At 41.9% G+C, this 18,669-nt stretch overlaps 1 protein-coding gene across 6 annotated transcripts; it reads right to left on the bottom strand.

Moving 5' to 3' along the window:
- Nucleotides 1-2,481: 2,481 nt before the first annotated feature.
- On the bottom strand, nucleotides 2,482-17,744 carry DDX43 (DEAD-box helicase 43). 6 transcript variants are annotated; one of them, XM_019929284.3, is made up of 17 exons: nucleotides 17,495-17,744; nucleotides 15,523-15,578; nucleotides 15,104-15,230; nucleotides 14,170-14,295; nucleotides 12,713-12,794; nucleotides 11,601-11,757; nucleotides 11,254-11,372; nucleotides 10,552-10,653; nucleotides 10,034-10,175; nucleotides 9,391-9,491; nucleotides 8,297-8,384; nucleotides 7,510-7,637; nucleotides 7,195-7,304; nucleotides 6,362-6,500; nucleotides 4,888-4,975; nucleotides 4,205-4,360; nucleotides 2,513-3,274 (listed from the first exon to the last, which is right to left on the bottom strand). In XM_019929284.3, exons 1-16 carry the CDS (start codon nucleotides 17,742-17,744, stop codon nucleotides 4,244-4,246), a joined length of 1,932 nt encoding a protein of 643 aa, XP_019784843.2. In that variant the 3' UTR covers nucleotides 2,513-3,274; nucleotides 4,205-4,243. The 6 variants fall into 6 exon arrangements, with proteins under 6 accessions (XP_033723340.1, XP_033723339.1, XP_033723338.1 ...); XM_033867447.2 differs by lacking the exon at nucleotides 4,205-4,360 and having other exon boundaries at nucleotides 2,497-3,274; XM_073789348.1 differs by lacking the exon at nucleotides 17,495-17,744 and having other exon boundaries at nucleotides 2,826-3,274; nucleotides 15,425-15,563.
- Nucleotides 17,745-18,669: the final 925 nt, after the last annotated feature.

Raw genomic sequence — 18,669 nt, 5'->3', positions numbered from 1 at the left:
AAACTCAGCTTCTTAGGAAAAACCTCCATAAGCCACATACTTTAGAGCCTTCTTGGCGCCTCCATATCAACAGCCTTCAGCTGTGGGCAGTGAGACGCTCTCTGAATACGCACTGAACCTGCACGACTGCAAACACAGAGAGCACCCCGACGTGCCAACCATGGTCAGGTGTATGAAAATACGATCCCCTCAGAGTCTAGAGGATGCTCTCTGTACATTCAATTATGCATATTTTAAAAGGCTGCAATCTGCTAGACATGCATCGTGAGCACTGGCGAAAGCGTGGCTGCCACGGACACACCACGTTTTATTTAGTGAGAGTGGCGTCCTTGTCCACGGAAAGCACGCTCCATGGAACCGAGAACTTGGGCCCCTCCACCTCCCCGCTTGCGGGGGGGTCTGTTCTGACTTCTCTGGGTGGCGCTCAGGTGAATCCATCCGTGAGACACTAAAACGCTCCACCAGGCCAGGCTGTCCACTGCTGCTTTTATTCTTTGAGGCTTAAGAAAGAACTCAGAATTAAAACTGAGTAAGAAGGTGATACCTTTGAACACAATATATGTCAAGATGGTCAGAAATTAGAATTCAAGTCCTTTCTTCTCTTTCCTTCCTACTCCCTGTTCACACTCTCTGCTCCCCCAACACACTGACTAGAAAATGTTGCAAAAGCTTGCTTTTGGATATAAAGCTTTATTTTCAAAGGATACTTTGGTTCTGATAGAATTAGATATAGGGATCTGAGTTTTTGAACATAAAGAAAAAATCAGGTTAATTGTTAATAGTTAAAAAAGTTGTGTTAGCAATCGTTCCCCCTGAGAGGCAAGGTGCTCACAAGAACAAGCATCAGATGGTACCGGCCTGCGTTGCTCAAAGCCGTGCTTCGTTGTCGACCCCCCAGTGCAGAAGGTCAAGGCTGGTCAGAACTTCCACCCCAGGGCTGGACTCGGGGGCAGGAACCACACGGTCCTTGGCGGCTTTCTTGTGGCTCTCAATTAAGGATTAGTACTTCTGAAAACATGAGCCCCAAACCACTACATGCATCCATCTGTCAAAGCATTTCTGGCCCAGGAGAACGGCTGAGGTCGTAACACGTAACTCTGCCCGCAGAATGAAGTGTGGATGGGAGGACCAGGGGCCGCGGCTCCTGGGAGGGGCTCTGCATGTGTGTTTCTGGACCCTCCACAATACGGCTGGGCGCATGGGACTGCCTGAAACCTCGCCTGACCTGAAACCTCCTGTTGGTGCATCAGGGTTTCCTCTACTACGTGTGCTGAGCAACAGAAACGGCAGGGGTCTCGGCGCCTGGAGCTGGGGACCAGATGTGACAAGTCTGGCACTGTAGTGACAGCTCGATCAGCCAGCAGATGCCGCCTGAGTGCCTACTGTGTGCCAGGCACAGGGCCGGCGAGGAATCCACGTCAAAGGGACTTGCTGACAAGCGACAAAGCTGGCAGCAAAGCGGGGGTCTGTGTCCCCAGCAGACGGGTCTGCTCACGCTGGTCCGCCTCCAGCCGCAGGGCTACACCTCGCGTGAGGCAGCGTGGGATCACAGTGACTGCCAAGATTGCTGTCACCCACATTTGCAGGAGAACTGACTTCATGCTTCGCTGATGAGGCCATACATTGTTTTCCTTTCATTCTTTTTCTGATCATGCTTTTTCTTTTTTTTTTTTTTAGTCCAGTAGTTGGCTTAAAAGTCTGCATGTAAACATGCTGCATCAGGAGGATGTAATCCTCCTGACCTAAAAGATTTACCGTATTCATCAAGCTTTTTATTTACAGTAAAACTGAACAGCCTTCACGGGCTTAAATGCAGCCGACATCACTGTGCATTAAGCACTGCACTTACCCATTGAAGACGTGCTCCAGCCTCACTGGAGCCGCTTGCCGCCCCTCATTTCTGGTCCGGTTTGTGCGCTGTGGTCACTCTTCACCGGGTAGAAAAGTAAGGAGGGTCTCGTTTTCACTCACAGGTCTGTGCCTGAAGCCTTGGCTTCTGCTCACTGGGGCTTACTGAAGCCTGGCCTGCTCTGCAGTTTGTAGTGTCCTCCGTAACGTCGGACAGTGTTCATCTGAGGCTCCTGTCCATGTGCAGCTGGACCTTCTTCTGTGAGATGCTCTTCTGGACCATCTTGCTGAAAGATGTGATGCCCATGGGCCGGAGCAGCAGCGGGGCGGGCCTTGAACCGGCAGCAACCAGCCCACGGGACCCGGCAGCCCCTGGCTGCATCCCGAGCCCCTCAGCCCCGGGGCTGCCCTCCCCACACTCCCCAGCATGTTCTGATTGTGGTCTTTTATAACCAGATGTCCAGTTTTCCCAGCACCACTTACTGAAGAGACTGTCTTTTGTCCCCACTGTGTATTCTTTTTACGTTTCATTCTGCACTTTTAGGGAAAGATGGGCTCCTAGCTGTTAGCCTAGCCCAGCTTCGCTGAAAACCTGTCAGTAGCCCAAATTAATGTTAGTATTTCACTAATTTTAATGCATTTTCACGTAATGAAACTTATTACAAAAATTTATTCTCATTACATACACCTTTTGGTGGGTGTTTGTGGTTCTTGTATCATGAACGTATTTCCTCACTACTATTCAACTTCCGACAGATGATAACATGGCATAAGTAATTATCATGCAGGGAACAGAAAACTACACAAAACTATAAGGGAAAGTAGGGGCCATGATTAGTCAAAGAAGCTTTCGGGGAAATGAATTTACCCAGGATTTACTTGATCCTCGAGCACTAGGCTAAAATTTAACAAACAGCTGTTGCATAGTTTGGCCCCATGAAATCTTTTTACTGTTTCATTTCAAAGTAGATAAAGTAGTAAGAAAAGTACCAGCAAATAAAACACTATGTGGTAAACACAAAATTAAAGGGCTATTGGGAAAGACGGATCAGCTTGTCTTTTTATCACAGAAAATAATTTATTGTGTTAACAGCATTTTCACTGCTATGACAACATCTGAACAAGCTTGAAACCCTTTAAAGATTGACCTTAATACAGCAACATTATAGGAGACAAAATTTACATTTATTTCTTTTTTTAAAATAAAGATAGCAAAAAGTGAAATTTTAATGCTACATTCCTTAATATCAATAAAAAATGTTCAACTCAAGTTTAAATACTTTTGATCTTATTCAAGTATAAAATACTGAATTCTACATTTTAAACACTATTATTTTAAGACTCAGTCATCTCTTCATACTGCCAGCGTGCTTCCAATACTTCCACAGTATCTTAAATAAATATATCTCAAAAAAAATCTTGAATTCTGAAAAATAAGCAGGAAAAACCATCAATTGATGTACTGTGCCGTTCTAACGGGGGTGAGGTGATCTTTGAATCCCCTAGTGATGAGTGAAGCTGAGCATCTTTAACTTGTTGGACACTTATATGTCTTTGGAGAAATGTCTATTCAAGTCCTTTGCCCATTTTCTAATCAGGTTGTTCTTGTTCAGTGTTAGGAGTTTCCTATGTCATAGGCATTAGGCCCTTATATGATATGATTTTCTCCACAGTTTATTCATATGGCTCCCTACTGGACATTTATGTCCAGAGGAATTGCTGGATCAAAAGGTATACGTGGGCTTCCCTGGTGGCGCAGTGGTTGACAGTCTGCCTGCCGATGCAGGGGACACGGGTTCGTGCCCCGGTCCGGGAAGATCCCACATGCCCCGGAGCGGCTGGGCCCGTGAGCCATGGCCGCTGAGCCTGCGCGTCCGGAGCCTGTGCTCCGCAACGGGAGAGGCCACAACAGTGAGAGGCCCGTGTACCGGGAAAAAAAAAAAAAAAAAAAGGTATATGTATTTACAATTGATACATTACCACCTGATTGCTCAGAAGAGGTTATACCAATTTACACCTACACCAATTCTATTGTATTCCATTATACTCTTACGACTGTACAACTTAAAGTTTTTTCTCATCTCTGAATTAATACTTCTAAGATATATATATATATATATATATTTTAAACATCTTTATTGGAGTATAATTGCTTTACAATGGTGTGTTCGTTTCTGCTTTATAACAAAGTGAATCAGTTCTAAGATATATTAACTAGAATTTAGGTAACAGATAAAGAATAAGATCTCATTTATTGTGTGACTCTTAGAGATAATGCTGATTGTAATAAACACACTAACAAAGCCTAGTTAAGGAAACCAGGTGTTTGAAAGTTCATGTGTTATTCAAATTTTACCTCTTTTAAGTAGGCTGGTACCACTTTTCAATATAGACGTTAATAATAAAACATCTTGGGTTTTCCTTGGGGTCTTTCCCATTTATTTTCCATTTCTTTTTTCAGTTTATTTGCTTTATATCTCTCAGCCATCACCACAAGATCCTCTGGGACACTCTGAAGCCATTAAACGTGTTATTAGGATTGAGGTGATTCTCATTATATAACAGCTTTTCTACAATCTTCAGAGAATCTCCACAACTGATTACGTGACATCATCCAAACAGAATGGAATGTGTCCCTCTGCATATGCAACACCGAATCTTCAAGGTATAAAAACCAGCCTAGTCTTAAAAAACCCCGTCAGTAAATACGTGGCCCTCCTGCTAGCGTGGCCTTTCAGTTGCTTCCTGGTGCCTTTGCCTGGTGTCACTTTCTCACCTCGAGGCCTGAGTGTGTCCTCTGCTTCCTCTGTTCTCTGCAACCTCCACCCCACTGGGCTCTTCCTCAGCAGGGTTCAGTGACGCTCACCATTAGATCAGGTTCCCCACTTATATATTATAGTGCTCATCTTTGCCATGCTACAGCCCTCATAACACGCTTAATTGCTTGTTTAATATCTGTATTTCCTGACAGGCAGTAAAGCCCCAGTACTTGGAATAAATGAAATTTGAACCTTAGAAAACAGAGCTGCATATTCTCACCTGATTTGCTCTTTCCAGAATATTAATTAATTCACCAGCAATCTTCCAATCATTTCTAGTGATGAGGGTAACACATACCCCAGTCCTCCTTCAAGGGGGAAAAAAGTCAGTTTAATTTGATTTGTAATTTATATTCATGATTCAGCTAGCAAAATAGAACAAAAACAGCAGCAGCAAAACCTCAACTCTTTCACAAGCCCAACTACGTATGATACGTTACGATTTAGCCATTCAGGGACTTCTCTGGTGGCGCAGTGGTTAAGAATCCACCTGCCAATGCAGGGGACACAGGTTCGAGCCCTGGTCCGGGAAGATCCCACATGCCGCGGAGCAACGAAGCCCATGCGCCACAACTACTAAGCCTGTGCTCTGGAGCCTGCGAGCCACAGCTACTGAGACCGCATGCCACAGCTACTGAGCCTGCGCGCCTAGAGCCTGTGCTCCGCAACAAGAGAAGCCACCGCACCACAACGAAGAGTAGCCCCTGCTCGCCACAACTAGAGAAAGCCTGCACGCAGCAACGAAGGCCCAACGCAGCCAAAAAATTAATTAATTAAAAGATTTAGCCATTCATATAAGGAAGATGTGGTACATATACACAATGGAATACTACTCAGCCATAAAAAAGAACAAAATAATGCTGTTTGTAGCAACATGGATGCCACCAGAGATTATCATACTAAGTGAAGTAAGCCAGACAGAGAAAGACAAATATCATATGATACCATTTATATGTGGAATCTAAAATATGACACAAGGGACTTCCCTGGCGGTCCAGTGGTTAAGACTTTGCCTTCCAATACAGGGGGTGAGGGTTCCATCCCTGGTTGGGGAGCTAAGATCCCACATGCCTCATGGCCAAAAAACCAAAACAGAAGCAATACTGTAACAAATTCAATAAAGACTTTAAAAATGGTCCACATCAAAAAAAAAAAAATCTAAAAAATAAAAAGTAAATAAAATATGACACAAATGAACCTATCTATGGAACAGAAACAGAATCACGGACATAGAGAACAGGCCTGTGGTTGCCAACGGGGAAGGGGTTGGGGAAGGGATGGAGTAGGAAGTTGGGGTGAGCAGATGTAAACTTTTATATATAGAATGGAAAGACAACAAGGTCCTCCTGTATAGCCCAAGGAACTATATTCAATACCCTTTGAAAAACCATAATGGGAAAGAATATTAAAAAAATAGAATGTATACATATATGTGTATATATATATATATATATATATATATATATATATATATATATAACTGAATCACTTTGCTGTACAGCAGTAATTAACACAACACTGTAAATCAACTATACTTCGATTAAAAAAAGAGATTTAGCCATTCAAACAGCAATTTGGAACCTAATCTGCAGTTGTTTAAACAGCATGTTATGGGGATTTTATGATAGTGCTCTCAGAGGGGAAAAAGGTCCTTTTTGTGAGAATGGGGAGCCAGGCTGGATGGACCGACTTACCCTGCTCTCCCGGTGCGCCCTACTCTGTGCACATATTCTTCGATGTTCCGGGGAAAATCGTAATTATAGACGTGTGTGACATCATGGACATCGAGACCACGAGATGCTAAATCGGTAGCAATCAGTATTCGCACTTCCCCTAAAGAGTAAAGCCAAAAGAATACAGACACATGCTGGTACAAATCAACCCAAGACATATCTGTCCCCTAATATCTGATCAGGTGAACTATCCTTGCTTTTAATATTAAAACTCTTTTAAGGACAGTGAAGACGGGAAAGGGTTACTTAGCCTTTTTTAACTGCTGGCAAGTTACAACACAATAGATTCCAAAATTCAAAGGGTCCATGAACCATGGCAGAGATATATGCCTCTCAAGTAAATTAAAATAACACCCTCACTGCAAATTACTGCCTTGATATCCAGGTTTTAAACATTAGCTTGAGATAGTTCTGAGAATCTGATGAATATTTAGAACAAGTATAGTTCTGGGATCTGCAAGCTGAGGGCAGATCTTAGACATGGGTTCCATGAAAAGGTGCCAACACTCAAGCAAGTCCAGGCACTGGACACTTTTTTTTTTTTTTTTTTTTTTTGCGGTACGCAGGCCTCTCACTGCTGTGGCCTCTCCCATTGCGGAGCACAGGCTCCGGACGCGCAGGCTCAGCGGCCATGGCTCACGGGCCCAGCCGCTCCGCGGCATGTGGGATCTTCCCGGACCGGGGCACGAACCTGTGTCCCCTGCGTCGGCAGGCGGGCTCTCAACCACTGTGCCACCAGGGAAGCCCCAGGCACTAGACACTTTTAAACTGCAATACTAATGGTATAAATGTACCTGTTCTAAAGTTTTTTAATGCTCTCTCTCGATCACTCTGTTCTCTGTTGCCATGCAGAGACTCTACTGATATATGCCGGATACTCAGGTCACTTGCTAAATGATCAGCCCTGAAGCAAAAGATAAAGTCAGGGGTCTAAGTGCTTATTCTCATACCACCATCAATTCATTACTGTTACTTCCACTGGCAAGAGTCTGAAGTAATGTGCATATTGTAAGACATACACACACCCCCATATGAAATGCGTATACACATAGAAACAATGCCAAAACAAACCATGACTGATGATTTGAATGTAAAAAAAACATACTCACACAGCTTTCCGGCTAACAAATATTATGACTTTGTCTTTGGGAGACAGGCTCTCGATGAAAGTTTGGATATGCGATTGTTTCTCGTCTTCTGTGGTGACAATTATATTTTGTTTCACGGTACTTACAGCCTAAAGGACTCAGAGATCATAGTTCATCAATATTAATGGGCAAACCCCATATATTGGCTCGAAATCCATCTTATTTCTATCATTGGTTAAATGTTCTAATAAACTGCTAGCAGGAAAAATGGCAGGTCCTTGCAAAATCACCGGTTCCTACCCAAGGATTTATGGCTCAGTCTTTCACTTTTTACCAGTGAGTCACCTATGCTAAGCTGGGAACTCTTGAATACGTGGTAGTGCGTTGAAAGCAGCTGGTTACTATTGTTGAAAAAGGAATAACCACAGTTTGAGGCCAAGCTTACAAAACTATCACCATGAATTTGGATATAGCCTTTGCAATAAAGATGTTCAGCTGATGACACAAAGAGTTTCCGTTCAATAAGTATTCTGACAACACAAAATTTAAAGTATCGCTGGTACCATTTTATTGACCCAGAGATGAAATAGATTCTGAAGCATTTATCCTGTCTTTCGTGAAATCTCATGAAATGAGCCTAGGGCAATGACCCATTATTAATTACCAGTGATTTAAGTAAAACGTCAATTTTCATTAATGATTAGTTGAAAGGCCAATCTCAATTATGAAGTGAAAGGCCAGAGAGCTGTCAATGGCAAAACATTTCCATAATTAATAAGATATAAATAGTAATTAAAAACAAGCTTACAACTAGATCCAAAGTACCAACATACACAATCATGGGCTCTTTCAAATAAGATTGTGCGAGTCTACGGACAGCACATGGCCACGTTGCACTGGAGATAAAACGTAATACACAAACATTAAACACTTATTATAAAGCAAACATTACTAAATTTCCCTAAGAATGCTATGAACAAAATTACTCATGAAAGACAAACTTAGTACTTTTTAATGAGGCCAATTTCACAGAAAACATTTGCTTCACAATGAATTGCTCAACGAAGCTACTAGATTAAACCTTTAAATAAGTTTAATAGGTTTGTAAGCAAAAGGTGAAGAAGAGCTATACCTTTCTAATCTATGAAAAGGTACAATGAATTCAGGTGTTAGTTTTCTCTCGGCCTTTATAAATAAGGCAAAAAAACCCAGTATTTTTCATGCATTGTTAGCAGGCAAAACCAAATGCTCATGCCAAATAAAAACATTTTAACTGTACCGATGATTGGATATGTAAATTCAGTTGTTTCTTCAACCATATATTATGAAAGTAGCCACCTTCTGTACTTTCACACTAATTACAAAGATGGGAAGTTTAGTAAGAAAACAAAATGAACAAATCTAGTCTACTTCCCCAATCACATACTCTTCCGCTGCCTCAGCTTTATCTTTGCCAGAAAGTATTCTGGACAGGTGATTACTTTTTCCAATCTGAGACACCCCCTGTGAAACAGTCTCCCCTGCATTTTTTTATAGAAATCTTATTCTTTTTCAAACATTTATTTATTTACTTAGGCTGTGTCAGGTCTTAGCTGCAGCATGTGGGATCTTCATTGCGGCATGTGGGATCTAGTTCTCTGACTAGGGATTGAACCCGGGCCCCCTGCATTGGGAGTGAGGAGTCTTAACTGCTGTACCACCAGGGAAGTCCCTAGAAATCTTATTTTTAATTCAGGAAACCCAATAGTCATTGCTAAACTGTTACACTGAGTTGCTATACTAAGTGATGACATATCTTTCACCAAAGGATCTCAAAATACTTTTAAGAAAGGCTCTAAAATCAAATGGATTTGGTTCCACTGATTTCTACTTTGCAGACTAGCAAATTAAACATATACCTACCTTGTCATAACTGTCTGCCTGTCTGGGCGTACATCTAATAAAATCTTCATTATCTGGGGTTCAAATCCCATATCCAGCATCTTGTCAGCTTCATCTAATACCTGCATTAAAAATGATTAGATTAGGGGAATTCCCTGGTGGTCCAGTGGTTAGGACTCCACGCTTTCACTGCTGAGGGCCCGGGTTCCATCCCTGGTCAGGGAACTAAGATCCCGCGAGCCGTGCAGTACGGCCAAAAAAAAAAAAGATGGCTAGATTAGGTATGGAAGGTAGCTAATATGTATGCTCTGCCTTTATGAATACTAAGGTAATTTTTTCACTTCCTCCATTACCTAAGCTATCTGTAGTTGCAACACAGATTGAGTTAAGTTTGCCAACTAACGTTTCTAAATCTATTTAATGAAAAAAAACAATTTAAGTGTCTAAAATATTCATGTGGAATTCTTTTGTACTTACCTACATTTTCTAATATTTATATAATACTAACATGGAATGATCTTAAAATCTGTATTTTAACAAACTAGAGGGAATGAGAAACATTCCTAGGATTTAAAACCATTATGAAATGGAGAGCCATTCTAAAGGGTTTGATAAAGAGTTCACTTCTTCCTCCCAGGACCCTGAACCCCTGCTCCACGATTACCAGGTAGGTTACGCTCTTCAGGTGCACAAAGTTATTCATTTGTAGATCGTGGAGTCTTCCGGGAGTGGCAATAATGATATCGACACCTTTTGCTAAGTCTTTTATTTGTCCATCTCTATCGCCACCACCATATATACAAACACTTAAAAAAAAAATACGGAGGTTCATGTTCACGTGGGGAATATCCCATCACAATTCAAAATCCCAACCAACCTAAGCATTTGGGGTATAAAATAAAAAGCACATCAATCAGAAGTCTCGGGTAGTACAGTATTGGCCCCTTTCTGAGAACCATCCACACCCACCAATCCACAGGGACGTGTCCTGTGAGAGCCACATTCGCATCCTTGTTATCTGACCCCACCACCCAGGTTACAGTCGATGTGGATCAGGGGTAAGTAAGCCTGACCCACGCTGAGCCAATCAGCTTCTCAGGATGTGTGAAAATAATGGGGAGGATGTCGACAGCTACAAATGGTTAGAAGGCTGATGCAGGAATGGTCAAAGAAAAGACTCACCTTTTAAGACCTTTATATGAATATTTACGGCACTCGGCTTCCACTTGCTGAGCTAGTTCTCGAGTCGGGGTGAGGATTAACATGCCCGGCCCATTCCTGGCTCTTTGGAGAGAAAACGCGTTAGTAAAGTACCCATCTCAGATACACAGGACCTTCATTCAGTGCCTGCAATGAGGGAATTCCCTGGCGGTCCACTGATTAGGACTCCGAGCTTTCATCTGCTGAGGGCCTGGGTTCAATCCCTGGTCAGGGAACTAAGATCCCATAAGCCTCGAGGTACGGCCAAAAAAAAAAAAAAAAAAAAGGCAGCAATGAGTGTCAAAGCCACAAACAAGCACCACACATAAAAAGTGGAGAAATAAAGAAAAACAGCCTAACCAAAAAATCCTAGGGTCCAGACACCAGCCTTTTCATTAAACAGGGCCAGAGCTTTCCTGTGTCAGATATTCTCACAGAATTGTACTGGACACGGTAATTTAAACAATTTGTTTCCAGTGTTTCACTGTTAAGACATTTGGTGGATACTACCTATTGCTTCCTAAAAATGTTCTGTCCATTTATAGCTTACCAGGACAACACAAGTGCATTCGCCCGAGACTAGGCGTTACCTTTCGACCAAGGCAATCGAAGAAACTTTCATTGCATTTTTGGAATCCATATCTGTTAGACCCCTAAAGGGAACCCAGATGTAATCATTCTTACAGAGGTTGTGAGTCAATATGAATAAATCCAGGCACTAAGTACGTCAATGTCTTCCCCGTTCCAGTCTGAGCTATTCCTATAAGATCTACTCCTTGTAGAATGATTGGCCATGCCTGTGACTGAAACAGAACGAGAAATATCAAAATAAAAAGTGCATTTCTCTCTGTCAAGTATTCCTTCCTCCTCTCCCAGCCCCAAACTTCTCAGCATTTTGAGTGCTAGGCAGTGGTGGAGGTGCTGGGGGGGGGACACTTATAAGAGACAGCTGCTCCCTGGTGTTATAACTTCTAACGACCAGAAATTGAGGGGAGAAAGTCGATGAAATGTTAGAATTAAAGAAAGCATACCTGAATTGGTGTGGGCCTTTGAAAACCTGCCTTTTGAAGGTTTCTCATAACTTCAGGATAACAGTGAAATGCATCCTCAAAATTACCAATAGGGTTGGGAAGAGGACGTTTCTCACCACCTTTCAAGTCATCACACATTATATTATAATTTTCCCTCCTTTAAGGAAAAACAGAACAAGGATTAGTGGATTTGGTCACTTTACTCCCCAAGCAAGAAATTTTTTCCAACATTAGTTCAGGTCATATCTAGAAATTCAACTGCAACTGATTAAAATTAGACTGCTGGTTAAGTTACAGTAAAACGTAATAAGAAACAGAAGCAAGCTCATTTTTTTTTACCAGAATAGTTCCAGAGAAGGAAAAAAATTACACTGTATGCATGAATGGGCCAATGAAAATTTCATGGAAAGGTTAAGAATAGAGCCTGAAAATTATATGCTTCATGAATCAAAGTCAGATTTGGCAAATGCCTGAGGGCCTATAATGTTTCACACACATTTCCTTAATTAATCCTCAACAATACTTTGAAGTGGGAATTATTCTCATTCGACAGGTGATCTTTAGTCACTTGTCCATGCTCAGGGCCCTACCCCAATCCTAGAATAACTGCTCTGTCTGTTATACCATACTACCTTAGTTTTATAACAGATGTTAATAGAAAAAAAGTTGCCATTATGACCTGTAATTCCAGATAATAAGGACCAAAGAGTAAGAAATTTTTCTAATATTCAGATATCAGATCAATTTCTCATGATTTTCAACACTTGTAGAAATAATTCTCAAAAACTGCTAATACAGCAGGCACCAACCACGTGTCTCTTTAAATTTAAAATTTCAAATTCAGTTCCTCAATTATATTAGCTACATTTTAAGTGTTTCATAGCCACATATGTATAGTAACTACTCTAGACACAAATATAGCCCATTTCCCTCTTCGCCAAAAGTTTTATTGGACAGCAATGCTCTCATGTATGTGATGTAGAGGGCAACCAAGTTTTCTTTTGAATAGGAAGCTACAGTTTCAAATGCAATCATTTCAGATCTTTTCCTAATGGGTTAATTTACCAGCAAAACTCTAAAAATACTCAATAAAAAGTAGTAAAACTATTCACCTCCAATTGTCTGCTTGGTCTTGTGACATTGAACTTGTTGTTTCTGACTCCACGTAAAAGTTTTTCTTAATTGGAGGTAAACCTGGGACAAAAACCAAAATTTTAACTTGGGTGATTAATGAGCACTTACATTTCACTGACATTTATTCAAAGCAACAGAAATCAAACTAAAATATGTATCAGGTTCACCTTGCACAGATAATAGTTCTAGACAGCTGTCCCACACTTTGCCAGCCAAGCTTCTGCCAGCCTCTAAGAGATCTCCATTTTCGCCTTGTCTTTCAATTACATTTTTCACCCAAGAAAGAGATCTTTAATAATTAAATATGAAATAAAGAAACCATGCTTCACAAGACACACAGCCATCACAAGTGACGAATCTTCTCTCATAGTAAGCTAACTTTCTTTTCTTTGAGGGTCCATCGCATTACTGTTTAGGAATAAAATATTTATCCTTATTCTATCCTCTACTTTGAAGCTACTTTGTTTTCTTTTCTTTTCTTTTCTTTTTTTTTTTTTTTTGTGGTACGCGGGCCTCTCACTGCTGTGGCCTCTCCCGTTGCGGAGCACAGGCTCCGGACGCGCAGGCTCAGCGGCCATGGCTCACGGGCCCAGCGGCTCCGCGGCATGTGGGATCCTCCCGGACCGGGGCACGAACCCGTGTCCCCTGCATTGGCAGGTGACTCTCAACCACTGTGCCACCAGGGAAGCCCTGTTTTCTTTTTTAAACACTTATCATACTTCCACCAAACTTAAATCCTTTTTCTGTTCCCCACCTCCACCCAAATCTCCCAACACATGTTGAGATGGCATGGGATAGGCTGACCACCAGAGTGGAATGAACCCTTGTTAATATTTGTCACATGGTAGTGTTCACTGTTTAACTTTAAGTAAATGATGTCCCACTACCTCATTCTGATCAAATTAATGCCTGAATTTACTCTGAAATTCAGTGAATAATGTAGAACATTATACTCCATATATAATTCCAAGTGGGAATTTAAAAAACCCATTTCTTCAAGAACTGTATGATCTTATTAAATGTTTTTCCCTTTTTATTTTGCCCTTCTTGGCCAGGACACTCCAAGATCAATTTTTGCTCAGTCATAGCAAAATGTTAACTCCTGGTTGGCATGTTTACTCACTGTACCATCAATTTCCCTTTGCTGTACCATCAATTTCCCTTTTGGCCCAATTTTCTATTTTTATTAAATTTGTGCAGCGAGTTACCTCAAATAAGACAAGGTATAAGTAAGTTTTAACTTTCCATTTGTAACGTAAACTGCAACACAGACATAGAAATATCATGTCCTAGAGATTAATTGCAGCATTTCAAATTCTACTGTCATTTTGCATATAGATTTCGTTACTAAGAGCAACACATTTTTTATAGAGGCTAAAACCTCAATTACTAGGAACAACAATACCACATATAAGTGTTGGGATCCAGCACTAACCTGCCCACTTTTTTTTGCTCCATTTCAAAATATTTTCTCGGCACTTATCCCAATCAACCAATTTCTGATTTCCTGAAACATCTTTCCTTGCATCTTTTCCATCCGAAGGTTGGACAACAGCAACATCTGTTAAAAATATTCCAAATCAGTTTCCAAACAAATCCTACCAGTATAAAATCCAAAACAATTTTATTATTTTCTGTTTTAATAATCCAACAATAATAATGCTTGAAACATTAAATTTAGGAATTCAGTACAACAGTGCCATGACAGTTCTGGTCATGGTTTGCCAGTTATTTACTTCAGATTTCGGAAATGCAAAAAAAAATTACTGGAGCAGCTAAAAAGCATGAGAGACTAGTGTCTGATAATAAATAACACATCACTTATCATTACAATAATTCTGTGTGGCAGATGTTACCCCAGGTAAACAGAAGAAACAGTGTCTTAGAGGCTTTTTAGAGGTTCTTTCCCAAGAAACACTAAGAGGCAATGCTGCCATCTGAACCCAAGACTCTTCTCCTTGTTGCTTCTGGAAATAGTTCAATAATGGCTTTTTCTCTAGTCCAAGTAGATCTGAGATTTTTTAAAATATCAAATAATTAGGCAGTTTTCAAAATCAGTCACATTCCAGGGAAGGGACCATAGACAGGAGGCCAGGACTAATGCTTGCTGTACCATCAATAGTGAAGTGTATTAAAAGGTTATTTTGTTTTTACTCAAAAGTAAAACTGCTAGGCTTAACAGCAGATATTAAGTGTCTTAGTTTGAGGAAAAGTATCCTGGATTTCATAGAAAAAAATTCTGTAACAGACTAGATTTAATGATGGCAAGCCAAAGCTTTGTTATCAGGAAAAGCAGTTATAATATGGCTTATAACACTGAATAAAACATTTAAAATTTTACAGGGCTTTAGTGGGCAAAAATTACTTACCAACTTTGGGTTCCGTTTTGTAGTCTTCTTGTTCTTGAACAAGATTATCTATCACTGTTTTCGCTTTGCTCTGCATTGCCTTGGTGCCAAAAATTCTTACTTCCGCTTCAGGGTACCCTTTTATTATCTAGATACAAGGGGGGAAATAGGTGAGATAAGTCCCTTCACCGTCCCCCCCGCCCCCCTCCCCCGCCCTCAACCTCAAATAGAATAAAAGTGTAAAGGAAATACAGGACTGCTATCAATCAGCATCTAAAATATAATGAATGGACAGCTTAGGTGAGTTCTTAAAAAGAAGTATGAAGCGCTTTGGCAACTTACCTAAGTTACAACAGTATGTTAATAATTGAAGAGAAATTAGAGTTAGGAATGAACCACAGTTCATCCTCTTTAAGGATTTAAGAACCCGAATAATTTACCTGTATTTTGGTGTATGTTGAGCTCTGGATCTCTTTTATTTTTGACCCACCACGCCCTGTTTTTAAAAATAAAGGAATTAAAAAAAATTGAAATCAATTATGGGGAACCTACTACCAACTTTGCTCAAAGCCTTCTCTACTTCTTCCCAAATTATCTAAACAAAGGCTCCTAGGGTTCAGTAATCACTTTCAGTTTGGAAAAAGGGAAGCAGGCGCTTTCTATTCCAAATTGTGGTGGGTGGTAGGAGGTTCCTTTCCCAGAGGTAGATACTAAGGATTCACCACCAGACCAAGGAGAGAATAATTGGATCCAAAGTGTTGGCAAGGATGTGAAGAAACTGGAACCCTTACACACAACTCAACCAAAAAAGTCCAATTAAAAAATGGCCAAAGGTCTTGAATAGACCTTTCTTCGAAGACATATTTATGACCAACAGGTGTATATGAAAAGATGATGAAATCATCAGAGATATGCAAATCAAAACCACAATGAGATATCACCTGTTAGAATGGCTCTCATCAAAAAGACAAGGGATATGGGGCTTCCCTAGTGGTGCAGTGGTTAAGAATCCGCCTGCCAATGCAGAGAACACGGGTTCGAGCCCTGGTTCCGGGAAGATCCCACATGCCGCGGAGCAACTAAGCCCGCGCACCACAACTACTGAGCCTGCGCTCTAGAGCCCGCACACGACAATGAGAAGCCCACGCACTGCAACAAAGAGTAGTACCCACTCACCACAATTAGAGAAAGCCCGGGCACAGCAACGAAGACCCAATACAGCCAAAAATAAAAACAAATAAATAAATAAATTTATTTAAAAAAAGCCAAAAATAAAATACAGCCAAAAATAAAAACAAATAAATAAATAAATTTATTAAAAAAAAAGACAAGGGATAACAAGTTGGCGAGGATGTGGAGAAAGGGAACCCTTATGCACTGTGAGTGGGAATGTAAATTGGTGCAGTCGCTATGGAAACAGTATGCAGCGTCCTTTAAAAACTAAAAATAGAACTACCAAGTGATCCAGCAATCCCACTTCTGGGAACTTATACACAAGAATTGAAACTAGGATCTCAGAAAGATATCTGCATTCCCATATTCATCATTATTCACAATAGCTAAGAGGTGGAAATCACCTAAATATCTGTCAACAGATGACTGGATGAAAAAAATATGGCATATGCATACAGTGCAAGTTTTCAGCCTTAAAAGGAAATTCTGCCATTTGTGACAACACATATAAACCCTGAGGACATTACACTGAGATAAGCCAATCACAAAAAACTGCAGATTCCACTTCTATGAGGTGTCTGTTGGCTGCCAGGGATGGGGGAATGGGGAAATGAGTTGTTGAGAGGTAGATTCAGTCGTGCAATATGAAAACCTTCTGCAGATCTACCACACAACGTTGTTCTTAGGGTCAACAACCCTGTAAATGTATGTTGTTTACCACAATTTTAAAAGGGGGGCAAACCTTACTTCCAATCATTTCCAAAATGATTTTCAAAAACGAATTTGTAAGACTCACGCTATACTAAGAAAAAGAACACTTTTTTCGGCAGATTAATCATATTCAAGTAACAGAAACTAAGTGCAAGGTATGGTTAATGTTCCGAGCAGCCCTTTAATACCCTACGCCTTCTTATCTTGGGTTAATGGCTCTCCCCGGTGCTCAAACGGACTGACTCCTTTGTTGTTCATTTTGGGGTAAGCTGCCAAAGCTCTAACCTTTCATCCCAAAGATTTCTTAAGTCTAAGAGCTCGCTCTCCCAAAACATCGTCTCTGTAAACTATACAGAGATGCATTAAACACCATCACTCTAGCACCAAAGCGTATCAGAAAGGTCCGGTGGGGACCCGAGCCGCCCCAGTGGCCGCTGATTGGAGGCGAGGCGGGCGGGGCGGGGATGCCACAGGCCCCGCCCCGCCTCGCCCACTCCCGTCCCGCCCGCGCAGGCTCTCCGCTCTCACCGATCACCGCGCCCACCCAGTCGTTCTTCAGGCTGAAGGAGAGCGGCGGCTCCTGGAAACCAGCGCCCACGGGCTGCTGGACGCCGGAGTGGCCCCTCCAGCCGCCACCTCCGCCGGCCTTCTGGCCTCCGCGGCCGCCTTGGCTCGGCTCCTTCTCCGGGCTCCTTTCCGGAGCCCGAAGCAGCGCCGCGCCCCGCCGAGAAGCAACGACCCAGGAGGAGGCGTTGGCGCCGGCTTCCGGCCGAGACATGGCTCCACGAACAGGATCCGGCACCTCCGACGTCTTCCGGCAGGCCCTGCACACACGAGACGCCGTCGAAGGCTGGTCCACGAAGGCGGCCACGCAGCCGCTGCTCAAGGCGCCCGCGCGCCGACGCCCCGCCCAGGCCGCTGCCCATTGGCGGACGCGGCGCTGTGAGAGGGGCTGGTCCAATGGGCTGCCTCCATCCTGCACTCCCTGCATCCTGCCCGCGCGCTTGAGTGAGTCCTTGCGCGGGCCTTGTCCTTCTCTGCTGTGGGCTGTCCGGGACTCTCTGTGCTTTCCGGCTACACACCCGCTCCTGGGACCCGCATCTCAGGGGCGCAGAAAGCGCAGTCACGTTTAACAGCCGGACCCGATACAGTCGTTAAAAATTTGAAACAAAAGGTTGACAGTAGCATTCACCATTGCTGTGTGAGCAACACTTTGATATAGTTAAGCATATGTTAGGTTTTAAAATGGTGGTTGTCATAATTGGAAAAGATACATGTACCCCAACATTCATAGCAGCACTATTGTAATAGCCAAAACATGGAAGCAACCTAGGTGTTCATCCACAGATGAATGGTTAAAGAAGATGTGATATGTATACACAATGGAATACTACTAAGACATAAAAAAAGAATGAAATAATGCCATTTGCAGCAACATGATTTGACCTAGAGATTATCATACTAAGTGAAGTAAGCCAGACAGAGATAAATATCATACGATATTGCTTATATGTGGAATCTAAAAAAAAAAAAAGATACCAATGAACTTATTTCCAACACAAAATAGGCTCACAGACATAGAAAAGAAACTTATAGTTACGAAAGGGGAAGCAGAGGGAGGAATAAATTAGGAGTTTGGGACTAAACTATATACACTGCCATTTGTAAAATAGATAACAACAAACTACTGTATAGCACAGGGA

The sequence above is a fragment of the Tursiops truncatus genome, chromosome 12, assembly GCF_011762595.2.
Source record: "Tursiops truncatus isolate mTurTru1 chromosome 12, mTurTru1.mat.Y, whole genome shotgun sequence".
Classification (NCBI taxonomy): domain Eukaryota; kingdom Metazoa; phylum Chordata; class Mammalia; order Artiodactyla; family Delphinidae; genus Tursiops; species Tursiops truncatus.
The sequence above is the reverse complement of the archived record's forward strand: the minus strand, read 5'-3'. Positions and strand labels throughout refer to the sequence as shown.